This window comes from Chelon labrosus (genome assembly GCF_963514085.1).
Source record: "Chelon labrosus genome assembly, chromosome: 12".
In the NCBI taxonomy this organism is placed as follows: domain Eukaryota; kingdom Metazoa; phylum Chordata; class Actinopteri; order Mugiliformes; family Mugilidae; genus Chelon; species Chelon labrosus.
This window is the reverse complement of record NC_140345.1, coordinates 12,714,633-12,728,109: the sequence shown is the minus strand read 5'-3', so window position 1 is coordinate 12,728,109 and position 13,477 is coordinate 12,714,633. Positions and strand designations below refer to the sequence as shown.

The window sequence follows — 13,477 nt, the reverse complement described above, 5'->3', positions numbered from 1 at the left end:
CACTCATTCAAAGTTAAAGGTTTTATTTGGTTCACGTTAAGTTAATCAGATGCTAACAGAGAGTGGAGACTGATAAAGGATGGGCAATCTAATGTGTTGCCTTCTCATACAAAGCTATCAGTGTCTCTGAATAGGTTTTTCCAACAGGCTCGGCTGAATGAATTACACTAGTCTGTTAGTATTCTGCCTCTGCCGTACAAAAGGTCAATGTCAAATGCACCTCATTTAAAAGTCAATGGCAACCATGCACATCATCTCCTGGGAATTCTGTCCGGGAGCCCTCCAGACAGCATTGTGTATCATTCAGTTAGCAGAGGGCAGCCAGAGAGCTTTTTTAATCTTGACCTTCCAATAAAATATGCTCTCTAACCAGAATTACATGGTCTAAAATGGAGACATAAGCTCCCAACAAATCATGGCAACACTCCTGGGAGAAGTTCAACAGTGTCGGACACAGACACAACAGGTTCAACACAGGCCAAACATGTATCTCTGTCTGCATATTTACATTACATTTGAATAGAAAATGTATCAGATAGTCCAATATCAGTTATGTTATCTACAAACCAAATTAGAAACACTAGAAATAAAAGAGTAAAACTGCATAATTGTATATGTTATATTAGTATTCATAACTAAACATAATAAAAAGGAGAAATATTGAAATACATAATGTAATACTGTTTAAAAATAAAAAAATTCAACACTGTTTGTAAAATGCTGTCAGCAGACATTATAAAATACCTGACTGCCACATCTGAACTGTCTCACACAGACAGCAGCAAGGCCACTCCAGCTACGACCCACTTGGCAGGAGGCTGTTTGCTGCGGAGGTGAAGGGTCCACACATATGTGGACCCACGCCGCTTGGTGCGGTACACTGGACATTTGAAAGTACTCTTGAGCTCCTGCTCCTCTGCAGGCACTGCTCTAACGTAGAGCACCGGCATGGCTGGGGTCAGGTCTCTTAAGACCGCCTCAGAGATGACTCCAGACTGAGTGTCCCAGCGTGCTCCTGTAGGGACACAGGACAGATGATATTTACAAGGTAGCAACATTCTGCTAACAGGAGGGATTGGAAAGATTGTAGGTTTAATTTATTCTGACCATCCATGAAGAGTCCGTGGATGTAGGCTCCCTCTCGTGGTGGGTGTCCGAAGTCGTCTTTTGTCTTCTTTGTTACATCCACAGTCAGAGTCATCTTGTCCAGGGGCCACTGATTCTTGCGAGCAATACTCTGCAGAACAGCTGTAAAATAGGAGATATTAATATTTGTTTAATATATATAAAGTGTCCTTTACGTTATGATCTAGATCAGAGATAGGAATCTCACCTGTGAGGAAGGACTGTGGGTTGAAGAGCCCTGAGAGCCAAACAACGGCAGGTAGCACAAAGTCTTGAGTCCAGCTGTCCAGCTCGTGACAGCTACACATTAGATCACCCAACCTATAAAACAAGAAGGCAAACAATTAATTTCTACGTATCTACAAATCTTACCTTAATATTTACCTTAGGTTTGATGACATTTATTAAAGTTTGTTGGCCTCATCTTTTTTAAACAATGTAGTGTAAAAATGACATATAGTAAAAAAGTCTCACTGAATATGAGGTACAGCTGATTGAGTGAGAAGTTACCATTGTGCCAGTGTTTTAGTGGAGGGATAAGCCAGTCTCGCCCAGGAATGTGGTACAGAATCATTGAACAGTGCAGACTGCAGAGTCTCCATAGTGGAGGAGATAGTGAGTTCTCCCTGTAGACAGAAACATTTTCATTGTTCCCAGGGGATATTACTGAACAGTGCCACGTTGCAGAACAAAGTCAAAGTAAAAAGTACCTTTAGGCCAAGGTCCAGCTCATTAAGGGACTTCCTTATTTCTGCTAGAAGAAGATTCATGCGTTCACACTCCTGAAAGCACACTAAGATGTAGGGGTTTCGCTCTGTTGTCTTTGAAATCAGCTCTGCCATGTTATACTCTTCAGGAAGCTTTTCAAGGATGTCTTCAATTAGAGATATGACCTGACAAATAAAGCGAACTTGGTCAGGGCTATGCTATACATATGTCACTGTGTTGTAATTTCTTCAGCTTTTTATTTTTTTTATTTTATTTTTTTTTACAGAAGGATTCTTTCTGTCTCCACACCTTTTCCTCAGTGCTCTGAGCCGCCCCATCTCCTCTGGAGGAGTCCTGCGGCTGCAGCTCCAAGAGACTCTTGAAGAGATTGTCTGAGGTGAGAGTAAGGCACTCAAGCTCAGCATTTGGATGGAGACCATACAAGGTGGGGTTCTCAGATGGGAGATGCTCGTCAATGTAACTGTGGTAACCGCTGTAGTCCAAGAAAGGAGGAGCCAGGAACCCCGGACACAGAAAGAGTTCTGCTTCAAACTAGGAATTAAAAATTAAGAATATACAAGGATGAAAGAGCATAGCAGTACAAATATTTATACAAATAAGATTTACTTTAATGTGCAATCTGAGCTTAAATTGTATATTTCAGAATTCAATATGATGAATGGCAATAATTTTGCTGCACTCATTTATGCCGACTGTCCTAATAGTTTTCTTTGGAAGAAGGTGTGCTAACAAGTCTTAAGTTGGAGAGAATAAGATACATCACTTAAACACATGTGAAGTATAGAAGCACAGAATTATCACCTAATAATAGCTGTGCCTGTGGTGTATCATGCAGCAGCGACCAGACAAAACTGGTACAATGAATGTGGAGATAACATTCCCAATGAGAAAACTTTATGTGCAAAATTGCAGTTTAGTTTTGCATCCCAAGAGGGCACCCTTTACCTTGACAACAACACAAAGAACTGGAACTTATATACTATTTGTCGTTGTAAAATTTACCATTATCAAACTGCACCCAAATGAATGGAGAGAGATTGTTAAAATCTTCAAACGTAAGAGACCAGACACCAAACAAAAAGATTTTTCTCACCAGGTAACATCACCTACCTAACTTACCATTTTTGGATGCATGAATTCTTGCAGATAGGTCTTACACAGTCTTCTGTCCCAGTCATCAGTAATGTGTCCTCCATACATGATCTCACCAAAAAGATAACACAAGTCTTCCCAAGGCACCTGCATGGACAATAGAGACTTAGTTTGTAGACAAAATCAAAGAAATAGTGCAAGTACTGTAAACTCTACAAAGACTGAAAGGTTATTGGAATTATTTTCTATTTATCATTAGAGCTTTCAGAATTGTCTTTTAAAACTTTTTGCACAGCTAAAGAAACAACTGTTCTGATTTTGCCATTCCTCCTTTAAAGCCTCCAGCAGTCCCTATATGATCCATTCCCATGTAAGCTCTATAATAATTAATATAACAAAATTATGTTTCTTTACACACACTGATCGAATGTATGACAGAAGAGTCTTTTCCTCAGCGGGAGACTATGATCCGTGAGGGTGAAGGAGGAAGAAAAGAACCTGTGATACATAACAAATTACAAAAGCTGTAGGTTCACAATCATTTGTACCTGTATTGTTTTGCAAATTGCTTCCTTCATCAGCTCTAATTGCAGTGATCACTTATGTAGCGTTGTGAACTGTCACATTGGCTGCATGTAATTACATTTAGGATAACGCTTCATTGCCCTCCTAATGAATTCTCTGTATACGCACATACAGGTTACTGTTTGGTTAACATAATGAAGGACATTCGTTTTTGGAGGGCAGAATACCTAGAAGACATAATTGTTTATGACCACAGTAATAGGAGTTCTAAGAGAAATGCATTAGGAGTCGTGAGGGGTGCAGCGCCCCAAGAATAGATTTTTTGTCTCTGTGAAATAAAGCTAAATTATAGGTTGCATGTTCATACTTAAAAGAAAAGAAATGTGGGGGGAAAATGGGAATGAGCATTTTTCACAAATAACAGTGGAACAAAAGATTTCAATAAGTAATTGGAGACACTGAGTAATAATTCAACATCCCTGCCTGACAATAATGCCACTGCAAATACCATTATCATTATAAATTTACACAGCTACGGAGGTAGTCGTAGAAACAAATTAAAAGTTTTGCTAAAATATTGGGAGAATATAAATTAAAAATGAAAATAGCTTTTAAAAAATAGTGGTAAAAATACTTTAGTGTTGGCCTCCAAGTAGTTGTACAGCACATTGGCTGAGATGGTGAGGTCTCCTGTGCTGAAGGGGTAGTTGTGGTTCCACCCCTGCGGGCCAAATTTACGGCGCTCTGTGACACAGGCATGAAAGAAGCAGAGGGAGAAGAACATCGAGTTGAACTCTTGTTCTCTGGAACACATATCCAGAGTGTCCTGAAAGGGAAAGAAGATACACAGATTGCAGTGAATGCTACTGTCAAAACTATAGCAGAAAATGAATTAAATACTTTGTTTTTAAGTAATTTTTTTTAGCTCACCTGACTGAAGTTGTTGAGGGCTGCATGCAAACTGGCATTCATGCCAGTGGGTGGCTCATTTGTGATTTTGATGGCATTCTCCAACATGCCTCTGGGGATTACATGCTGCTCAGGGCTCGGTGCTGGTTCCCCAGTGATGAAAACCCGATAGCTGGGATGACTCTCCACTGCTGCCGTCTCCAGAAGAGCATCCAGAGAGGGCAGCCAGCGAGCCACCAGGTGTACATTCTGGACACCAAACAGATCAAAAAAAAATAACACCAAACTATGAGCCAACTGATCTAAAAGTTATAGTATAATATCCCCACTGTGGGATAAATTAAAGGATTATCTTATCTTATAAAATAAAATTGATATGTACATGTCATGCTTGTCTCTCTTTTTACTCAATTAGTAAAACAAAAACCTTCACTGATTCACTTAGCTACGGGCTTCTCCCTAAAGGAGCCATTTATGGAGCTGATGTAGCCAATTATGGCTTTTATTGAACCAAATTGAGTTTATTTCCCTTGCTCAAGGGGGTGAGATAATATCATTAGGTGCATCACGGGCAGACTGTGAGAGCAGCCAGAAGTCACTACAGTACCCTAGTCAGTGAATACCAGCAGCTTCTACCTGTAAAATGACCCAGTGTCCCTGTTTAGAGGCATTCCTAAGAACCCTCTCAGCTACTTCCTCCTGCCCCTGTCCCAGGGACACGTTGTGTAAAGTTCCGTGATCAATGGAAAATCCCAGTTTTAAACCTGCACAGAAAGAACATTTAGAAAATTTATTCCAACAAATAATACAAAAGCTGTTAAGTAACCGAGTTTTACCTAGTTTCTCTACATCTCTGAGTGGATCCACTCCAGGGGAAAGAATGAAGAACACAGGTGTCGAGGGACCACTGTCCTCGTACAACTTTTCAAATTCCAGTTTTGCAGCCTGCACATAATTGCTTCCCATGCTTTCCTCCACAAATTTCCTGCGAGGAAACATTGTCAAAAGGCTTAGTGATGTACAGAAATTACTAACTGAAATGTACTCTGGATATTTTCTCACCTTAGTGTGTAGGTCATCCTATCAGGGCGGAGTGCTCTCAAGATGATGAGCTTCTGAAGGGAATTCTTACTCTTCCAGTCCTGGGGAAGCCTTTCCCTTTCAGGACAACTGGACTCAACGATCTTCCTCCATCTTTTTGGTGAGCTCTCCATGTCCCTGTCCAGTCCACTGAAGTCCTCCATTGTAGAAATTCTCTATAACAAAATAACAAACACTGATATTATTGCCTCCCTTAGCAGAGGAATGCACTTTCACATGTTACACATCATAGAGTGTGTTAATGGCCTATGCCTTACCTTTATGGCACCCCAGGCATGTGGAGATAGGAAAGACACCGGACTAACTGTGCTGGCCTCCACCGGGAAGTGCAGTAGGAAGTTGAATTCCTGGGCATCAATCAGGCCCTGCTTGAGCAGAATCTGAGGGGAAGTACCAAGAGCAGTTTGTAATGATCTGTGTGGTATTGATTTCTTTTCAATCATTTCCACAACAACGGAAAACAGCAAGAAAACTCTGGTGGAGGAAGTGGGTAAACTTCGACAGGCTGAAAAAGTGCTTCTGAATGTGAAACAGCCACATGAAGGACAGCCTTCAGAGCAGCGCAATTCCTAAGATGAAAACAGTTGGCGCAATGACAGATAATTGCATTATGCCATCAGAACCAACCCCCTTGTCAGAACCAACTGTCTGAACAGCAGCCATGGAGCAAGGGTGTGAGAGGTAATCAATAGCAGCGTATGGTATTGCTGACTGCTTTTAATTGAAGTTAATGTGGGGGCAGAAAAGTACTTTGATTGATGAGGATGACAGCAGGCCCCACCTTTGAGGCGGTCCTGACTCCCTCACCTGGAAGGCAGTGTGTGACAAGAAGGTTAACTTGTCTCTCTCAAACAGGCCCTGGCTGGTGTAGAGGAATACAGAATAGGTGATGGCACCGGTGAGGGTGTTCACTCTGGTTCTCACATCCTCGTCCCATTCAGCACGCTCCATTGCTTTGTTAAACACGGAGTTAAAGGTCTGGAACACAACCAGAAAGTGGACAGTCATGATAAGGTATACATGCATGTAGCCATGACCCTGAGTTGCACTGGATTGAAAGCCAAAACAATGACACAGAACATGTGGCACATGGAGGGACATAGTTAAGCTCATTTGTACATAGAGTGATGCCTAAAAGAGAAGCACTGTAAAACACTGATACACTTCACTAAACGATCTGTGTCCTCTGAGAGCTCTTCAGGGGTAAAGGTTTCACCTTGAGAGAAAATTGGTACATGGGGTTAATCTTGCTGAGGTCATTGATGATGAAGAATAGGAGTGACGCTCTCTCAGCTGCTGGGCGGTATAGTTCTCGAGCCTCGTTGATCTTTGTCTCGTTCTCTCTGGTCTCCAACACCTGTGTGTTCCAATTGCACAAAATGAGCTATTAGGCTCTCAGTCATGCTCCAAAACCTTCTCATTACACATATTCCTAACTACACAACTACACATTTACAGCTAGTGCAATATAATGAGGCACTTGTTATTGTATGACTAAAAAAAAAACACAGAACACACTCAGTGTAATAACGTTACCTTGCTGTGAATATGAGCAGCAGTAGTCTTGGTGTTCTCAAGTTGCTCCACCAGGGAAATATCACCCAGAAAATTACCATGGGCTGCAGAGAGGCGACTCAGCAGGTCATCTTCAAACCTCTTGAGCTCAATCTTGAAGTGGTTCTGCTGTGTGGTCAGCTGCATCTTGGGACACGTACACATAACAATACATTATTTCTTCTGTTTGGTTTTAGGTCTAAGGTCTTTCATGTAGACTAAATGCTTTGCTGTAAAACCACCTGTCTACAACTTTTACAAACTATTCATGTGTTTACCTTTAGGCCCTCCAGGTCAGGCCTCTCCCAGGACACTACTTGTCCCAGCAACTGTTCCTCAAGGCCCACAGGAGTCACCGTGAAGTTGATGAGGGTGGTCTGAGCCTGGAGCTCAGGAGGGAAGTGTGGATTAGCCAACTTGGTGTGAAGAATGAGTTGGAAGTTGCTGTTGTATTCACACTCCTTTCCCCCAATATGAATGTATCTGCATAACAGAAAGGCAATTTATTTTATTAAGTATTGACTTAATTGCTCTGTTGTTACTTTCATAAAAGACAAATCACAAATCACACATAAATAATAACATTATTCATGATATTATATGAGTAAAACAAATTTATGATTTATTGTTTGCAAATGACATCACCGCTCAATATTTCTGCCTGACGACAAAAAACAAATAAATTTAAAAGTCAATATAACGGGTAAGTTAAATATTTTGGCTCTCATCTGTAAGTTATTACAGGAAGTTTCAAAGTGCTGAATTGAAAAAATTGTAAAACATTAATTTCAAAGAACAATGCAGGGGATTTAAAAATGAAGATGATGATGATTATCTGAGCGGCAGCGCTGCTTCTGCATCTGAGCATCTGAGCATCCTCGCCATCCCACTCCTCTCACTGCAACTTCAGCTTGACTCCAAATGTCACTCATGCTACTGTACAAAAGGATTCTTGAATAAATATGAAAGATTAACACCACACCAGCCAATATTTATCTGTTCCTGCATTTCAATTAAATTAGCACTGGCTTGACGAACCTGGTGGCTTTTCATTTATCTCTAATTACCCCCTGGATGTCAGGGAAGGCCCCAATTTTTATGGCACAGGTTCCTCATGGCCTGGGTCTGGTTCAACTCTATATCTTCACAAGCCAGAATTAATGTACTATTGATAGAACCATTACTCCACCAAATTAAAGTCCTTGCTGATGGATTGGCTTGTAGTCTTCCGTCAGCCATGAAAGGAATAATTAGTATTCATTACTTCACACTCTACAACATTCCAATTATTAATGAACTTCAGCTGTGGAGCCCTACCAGATCCATCACGGCTGCCCCAGCAGGTTGTATTAATCATCGATAGAAACAAGTGTGTGGGTCATCTACAAGGGATAAACTTATAATCAGATTTACTATGATAAATTGTTATGTCCGGACAGACGGGACTTCAAAAGAGGCTCAATGAACATGCACCATGATACTCAATATTCATGGTCATACATAGATCAGAGCAAGAAAGATGTAAACATTTCTGAGGAGGAAATCAAAGCAGAATGTCAATATGTGATATTTTCTATTTATTCTGCTGGTGGTTGTCCCGTTTATGGGATTTACCGGATTTCTCTTTTTCAGAGTAATTGGTTACTGAAGCATATCTCATAGCAGCTATTTTTTGGTCGCACTATTTTATTAGTGAAGTGGATTACACTGTATTTGAAATTCCAAACATGTTCCAAGTTTGGATGGCATGTATACTTTAATAATAAATATTAAATTCCAAGGAACTTTATTCATAAATGAACAACACATAATATTACTATTACTAAAGATGGTCAAGGTGCAATAAATGATCTTGGTGATGGTAAAGCACACTCAGCAGTATTATTCTGAGGAATGCAGACGAATGACAACAAAACACGTATCAGTGTTGTGAAATTATCGAAGACGAATTGAGTCTTCCATAATGATGGAGGACCACTGAATTTAGTGTGCTACAGCCAGCTTTCTGAGAGAGTCAGGCGTCCTTATACATAACCATGACTGCCCTCAATTCAGCTTTTAGGCTGCGGCTCAGCTGCGGCTCAGCTGTTCAATATTCATCACACCTAAAGAATATGAACACACAAATATACATCTATCACCCGCGTTGAGGGGCTGATCAATATGTTGGCCTCAGGGATTCAGAACATGCGCCGCAAATTCATTTTTAATCTAAAGAGTGGGCAATAGTAATGCATTCAGTCATGTCTTGCTGGTGTTTCGAAAGCTCAGTGAAATTCAACCATCTGGCAAATCTGCCCCTATTGTCTCACACCACAGACACATTGGGACAAGTTGTGGACATATCGATTTGTGTACGAAGAGGGGTATAAAAACCATGCATTGATTTAAAATGTTTTTGATGTGCAACAATCCAGTGCTAAGTGGATTATACAAAATAACGTATTAACTATCGCTACAGTTGTTCAATGTTTCATCTATGTGTGTTTCTCCCTTGATCTTTCAAAGCTCCAAAATGTAAAAGCAATGTTGCTGTTTCAGTACTAACCTTCCTCTTTTAGTAGTTTTTCTGCTTAGTAGTGGCTCCAGGATTGGGTCTATCTTTTCTGGCAGATTCTCAATCAGGACTGTTTCACCACTGACAAGAGCTTCTTCAATCATATCTAGATACCTAAACAAAAGATAAAGGAAACATGAAAATTAAATGTGGCTGGGAGTGCACATTTTTAAGGTATAAGATACTCCCTTACACGTTAAAACAAGCCACAGTGATCGCAAACTGACAATAATGAACCTTCTCACCCTTTCTGTCCAAGCTGCACCACCCTCAACTCTGCCCCTAGGCGGTTACTGATCCACTTGAGGCCCTGCTGCTGTGGGTCGATGATGAGCGGCCAACGCTCACTGGTGGTCAGGATGGCTGCGTTTTCAGTAGACATCCTATCATTTGGCAAGCCCTGGTTATGCCAGGCAGCGACAGTGGCATCATCTGTAAGCATGACTATTGGATCCAGGCCGTCTGTCAGGGGTACAGAGACCTGGAACAGAAACAGGAAGAATGTCCCTCTAGTTGCAGTGCACTCCAGCTCACAGACTCTGCTGTGGCTGTAAAAAGAAAGATTTTACTCTTCAATATATTAAAATGATTGTTGCAGAATTGATATTACCTTCAGAGACCGAAGGAAAGGAATCCACGCATGGTTAAAAAGCTCCACACGATATTGGCTGGTGAAGTAACCCATGTAAGAGACAAACGCTGAAGTGAGGAGGACATCGCCACACAGGGTTTTCTGTTGATTTTCATACTGGACAACAGCCTGGGACCAGCGCTCCTTCTCTGACTGTAACAGACAAACACCAGGCTTCAACAACACTTTAAAAATACACAGAAAAAAAACTAAAGAGAATGCAGGTCATTCAAACCAAGAATGAAATGTTGGGTACTGTATAAACTCAGATCGTGCACAGTGGAGCATACAACTGCAGTTCCACTACAATAGATCTGGAAGTTTGGCTGCAGATTCATTCAGCATCAATTTAGCATTAATTTGAACCTTCAATACTAGGACTGTGACAGCCTACAACAATAAATCATGCATGGCATTTTCTTACAAGGGGCAGTGGATCTAGAATATGTCACATAATAAATTCTCCGACAGTTAAAAATCACTATAATTTTACTCTAATGTATTATGGATTGCCTGTAATATCACTCAGTCTGGGGTGAGACATTGTTAATTTCCAACAGCTGTTGAGGCTTTGAGGTAAGTTAATGATTAAATATAGACGGCCTGATTTATTAGTCTGTACACTATTGCTTCCAGGTCAATGCCATAAAGACAAAACATTTATCTTGATATGCTTAAAAGCCAAGCTGTTCCATGCAAACCACATTTATTTGCTGGAATAAAAAAGTCGAACTTGCAAAATGGCCACTATTTCATGTTAGCATCCATAAAAATTAAGATCCATGTTCCCAAAGAAGGTGTGTGCAGGAATGCAAAAGAGATGAAAATAATATTCAACTTACTATAGAAATATGCTGCATTCAACTTTTATATTTGATACAGTCAGATTGACACTCAGTTTGGTAAAACTCAGAAAATACAAACACACACAAAAGCTATCTACTGCACAGACAGAGGGCAGAGTTAGTGTAGCCTTCTCGTCATCTCTCTTCCTTTCTCAATTTGGGAACTGCTCAGCCAGCCAGTTGCCCAGTGCAGCCATGCGTTTTCTGTGGTCCAGCCCTCTCTACCTGTCTCACAAGTCCCCAGTATGCTGCTGGGCCAGGCTGTAAAAAATCTCCCCTCGTCTGATCTGCTCACACAACTGTCAGGCCATCCTGCCAGGACATAACAACTTCTCGTCCAGATTACTGAAGCAATTCGATTATCAGCACCTCTCCATGCATGCCGCCAGCAAATTGACAGCTACTTTTATGCCAGGTCTGCCCCAATGACACCACAAAACTCCTCTATATCTCCTCTTTTACCACTAAGCCCTTGACGAGTCGGTTGGCCAGCTCTATGGTCTGGGTGGTACGCGTCACCTCCTCCTGACAACTGATTTTCTCAGTTGTAGCCTTTTCAAACTGAGCTGTTAGGCTCTGGAGGCTGGCATCAAGGTCCTGGAGAAACAAAACAAAGGAAGCAATGCAAATTAGACACCATTAAGAAAGTCTAGCTTTTAAATGGAATGATTTGAAATGGAAGCGTAATAATAACATCGCACTCACTGCCAGTTTCTTTTGAACTGCCAACAGTTTGGCTGTTGCCGTTTCTAGTTCTGCATTAGCTTGTGATAATGCACGCCTTTTTGGAATGACCTCACAATAAATCTGCTAAATAAAAGACACACTTTATGAAAAAAAAAAAGCTATTTAATGAAGAGAAAACCTCAACATTAACAACCACAACATTTATTATAATTACAACTTATTTGACAGCAATCCTTGACCTCGTAGTATCTGACGATATTAATAGTCCAGGCACAAAGACCAGCTGCAGCTGTGGATTTGGTCCAAACTAGATCTGGGTGGAAGTCTGGGTTTCTCAGATATTCTTGTTTCACCACAGTCAGGCAGGACTCAGGGATGTGCTCCTTGTCATATGAGACCAGGGTCTGCAGGAAATCATCCACCTGACACACATAAAGACAAATACAGGTAAGACATTAGCACATGCACTGCACTTGGGGCTAATAAGCATCCCTATATTTGATTACAGGACATCTAATGTATCAAAACATCATGTTTACATATTTTTTGATATAATAAAATGCATCATGTGGAATGTAAAATGCTTTAGCTCTCAAAAAAACTGTATTTTAAATTCTTTGCTTTTATTTACCTGTTGCACTCCTGCAAATGGATAGCAGTGAAATTAAGGTTTTTAGCTTCATGTGGTCCTTCCTATCCAGTATAACAAGCCTTGCCTTAACTTGTAAATTAATCTAATAAACCAGTCGAAAAATATTACAACCCAGAATGCTAAATGTGTTTGTGGACTGACCACCAGATTCTGCACACAAAACACATCGTTTTACGGCCACACTTGCATTAACCGCAGGAAGAAGCAGGGAAACAGGTCAACACACTTGCTCCACCAGTGAGTGAGCATATTCATAGAGCCATCCAGCTGTAATGTGAGCACTGCAGAGATGCTGGGCAGGGCCAGGGTCAAGGCCCACTCACAAATTAGATTGACATTAATCAGGCAGATGTGATTGACATGGTGACAGCTTAACCTTGCCCATGAAGGCCCGCGCCGCCTTCCAGCTCCGATCCTTAGGCACTCGACCACGGGGGGCTAGCAGGACCATCACAGCTGCTGCTACGTTAATTACTGCTGCTGGAGGGTTTGGAAAGGCCTTCAGCTCAGTGAGATTCACCTGAAAAGAATGATATAGCAATATGTAATTATATACAGTATTCAGAAAGACTGCAGGTTTAACGGGAATTTATTTAGTTTGATAAAAGGAAGCACCTTATTGAGGGTGTCCAGTGCGGCTGTGGCAGCTGTTAGTGACGGCTCTGCCTTGGCTAGGTCACTTTCACAATCCTTCTGTTTGACAGCAATTTCTGCCTGGATGACAGCAACCTGTAAAAATGCAAACAAAACAAACTAAATCAGGAGATTTAGTGATGTGATGTGATAGCAGTATGTTATTTAGAGCAGGACACCAAAAAAATGAAAGCCAACACTGTACATGATGGGATGTTTCACCTTTTGTGCCTCAGCATCCGCAGCCTCTCTCTTGTTGCTAACCTTCTCAGTCTGCAGTCCAATCTTTGTAATTAGAGCTTCAATATTCCGGTTTTTAAAGGTCAGCTCAGCTTCTTGGGATGCCAGTTTGGCTTTTAGATCTTCAACCTGACAAAACATTATGACACATACTTCAATTTCTAATAAATGTCACAGAAAATCCCCCAAATTAAGCA

At 41.0% G+C, this 13,477-nt stretch overlaps 1 protein-coding gene across 1 annotated transcript in view; it reads right to left on the bottom strand.

Moving 5' to 3' along the window:
* Positions 1-707: 707 nt before the first annotated feature.
* LOC311496400 (dynein axonemal heavy chain 11) overlaps positions 708-13,477 on the bottom strand; it is a 35,374-nt gene continuing 22,604 nt past the window's right edge. Inside the window, exons 57-82 of the mRNA XM_084556257.1 lie at positions 13,263-13,409; positions 13,023-13,136; positions 12,784-12,927; positions 11,995-12,177; positions 11,774-11,875; positions 11,531-11,665; positions 10,203-10,376; positions 9,838-10,073; positions 9,584-9,706; positions 7,314-7,518; positions 7,018-7,182; positions 6,698-6,838; positions 6,289-6,459; positions 5,739-5,861; positions 5,443-5,636; positions 5,217-5,365; positions 5,017-5,144; positions 4,402-4,629; positions 4,106-4,297; positions 2,974-3,111; positions 2,143-2,385; positions 1,836-2,018; positions 1,636-1,751; positions 1,334-1,446; positions 1,108-1,248; positions 708-1,015 (exon numbers count right to left, since the gene is read on the bottom strand). Coding sequence (XP_084412383.1) covers positions 768-1,015; positions 1,108-1,248; positions 1,334-1,446; positions 1,636-1,751; positions 1,836-2,018; positions 2,143-2,385; positions 2,974-3,111; positions 4,106-4,297; positions 4,402-4,629; positions 5,017-5,144; positions 5,217-5,365; positions 5,443-5,636; positions 5,739-5,861; positions 6,289-6,459; positions 6,698-6,838; positions 7,018-7,182; positions 7,314-7,518; positions 9,584-9,706; positions 9,838-10,073; positions 10,203-10,376; positions 11,531-11,665; positions 11,774-11,875; positions 11,995-12,177; positions 12,784-12,927; positions 13,023-13,136; positions 13,263-13,409 — 4,236 coding nt within the window. The 3' untranslated portion in view covers positions 708-767. The remainder of the gene's footprint in view (positions 1,016-1,107; positions 1,249-1,333; positions 1,447-1,635; positions 1,752-1,835; positions 2,019-2,142; positions 2,386-2,973; positions 3,112-4,105; positions 4,298-4,401; positions 4,630-5,016; positions 5,145-5,216; positions 5,366-5,442; positions 5,637-5,738; positions 5,862-6,288; positions 6,460-6,697; positions 6,839-7,017; positions 7,183-7,313; positions 7,519-9,583; positions 9,707-9,837; positions 10,074-10,202; positions 10,377-11,530; positions 11,666-11,773; positions 11,876-11,994; positions 12,178-12,783; positions 12,928-13,022; positions 13,137-13,262; positions 13,410-13,477) is intronic.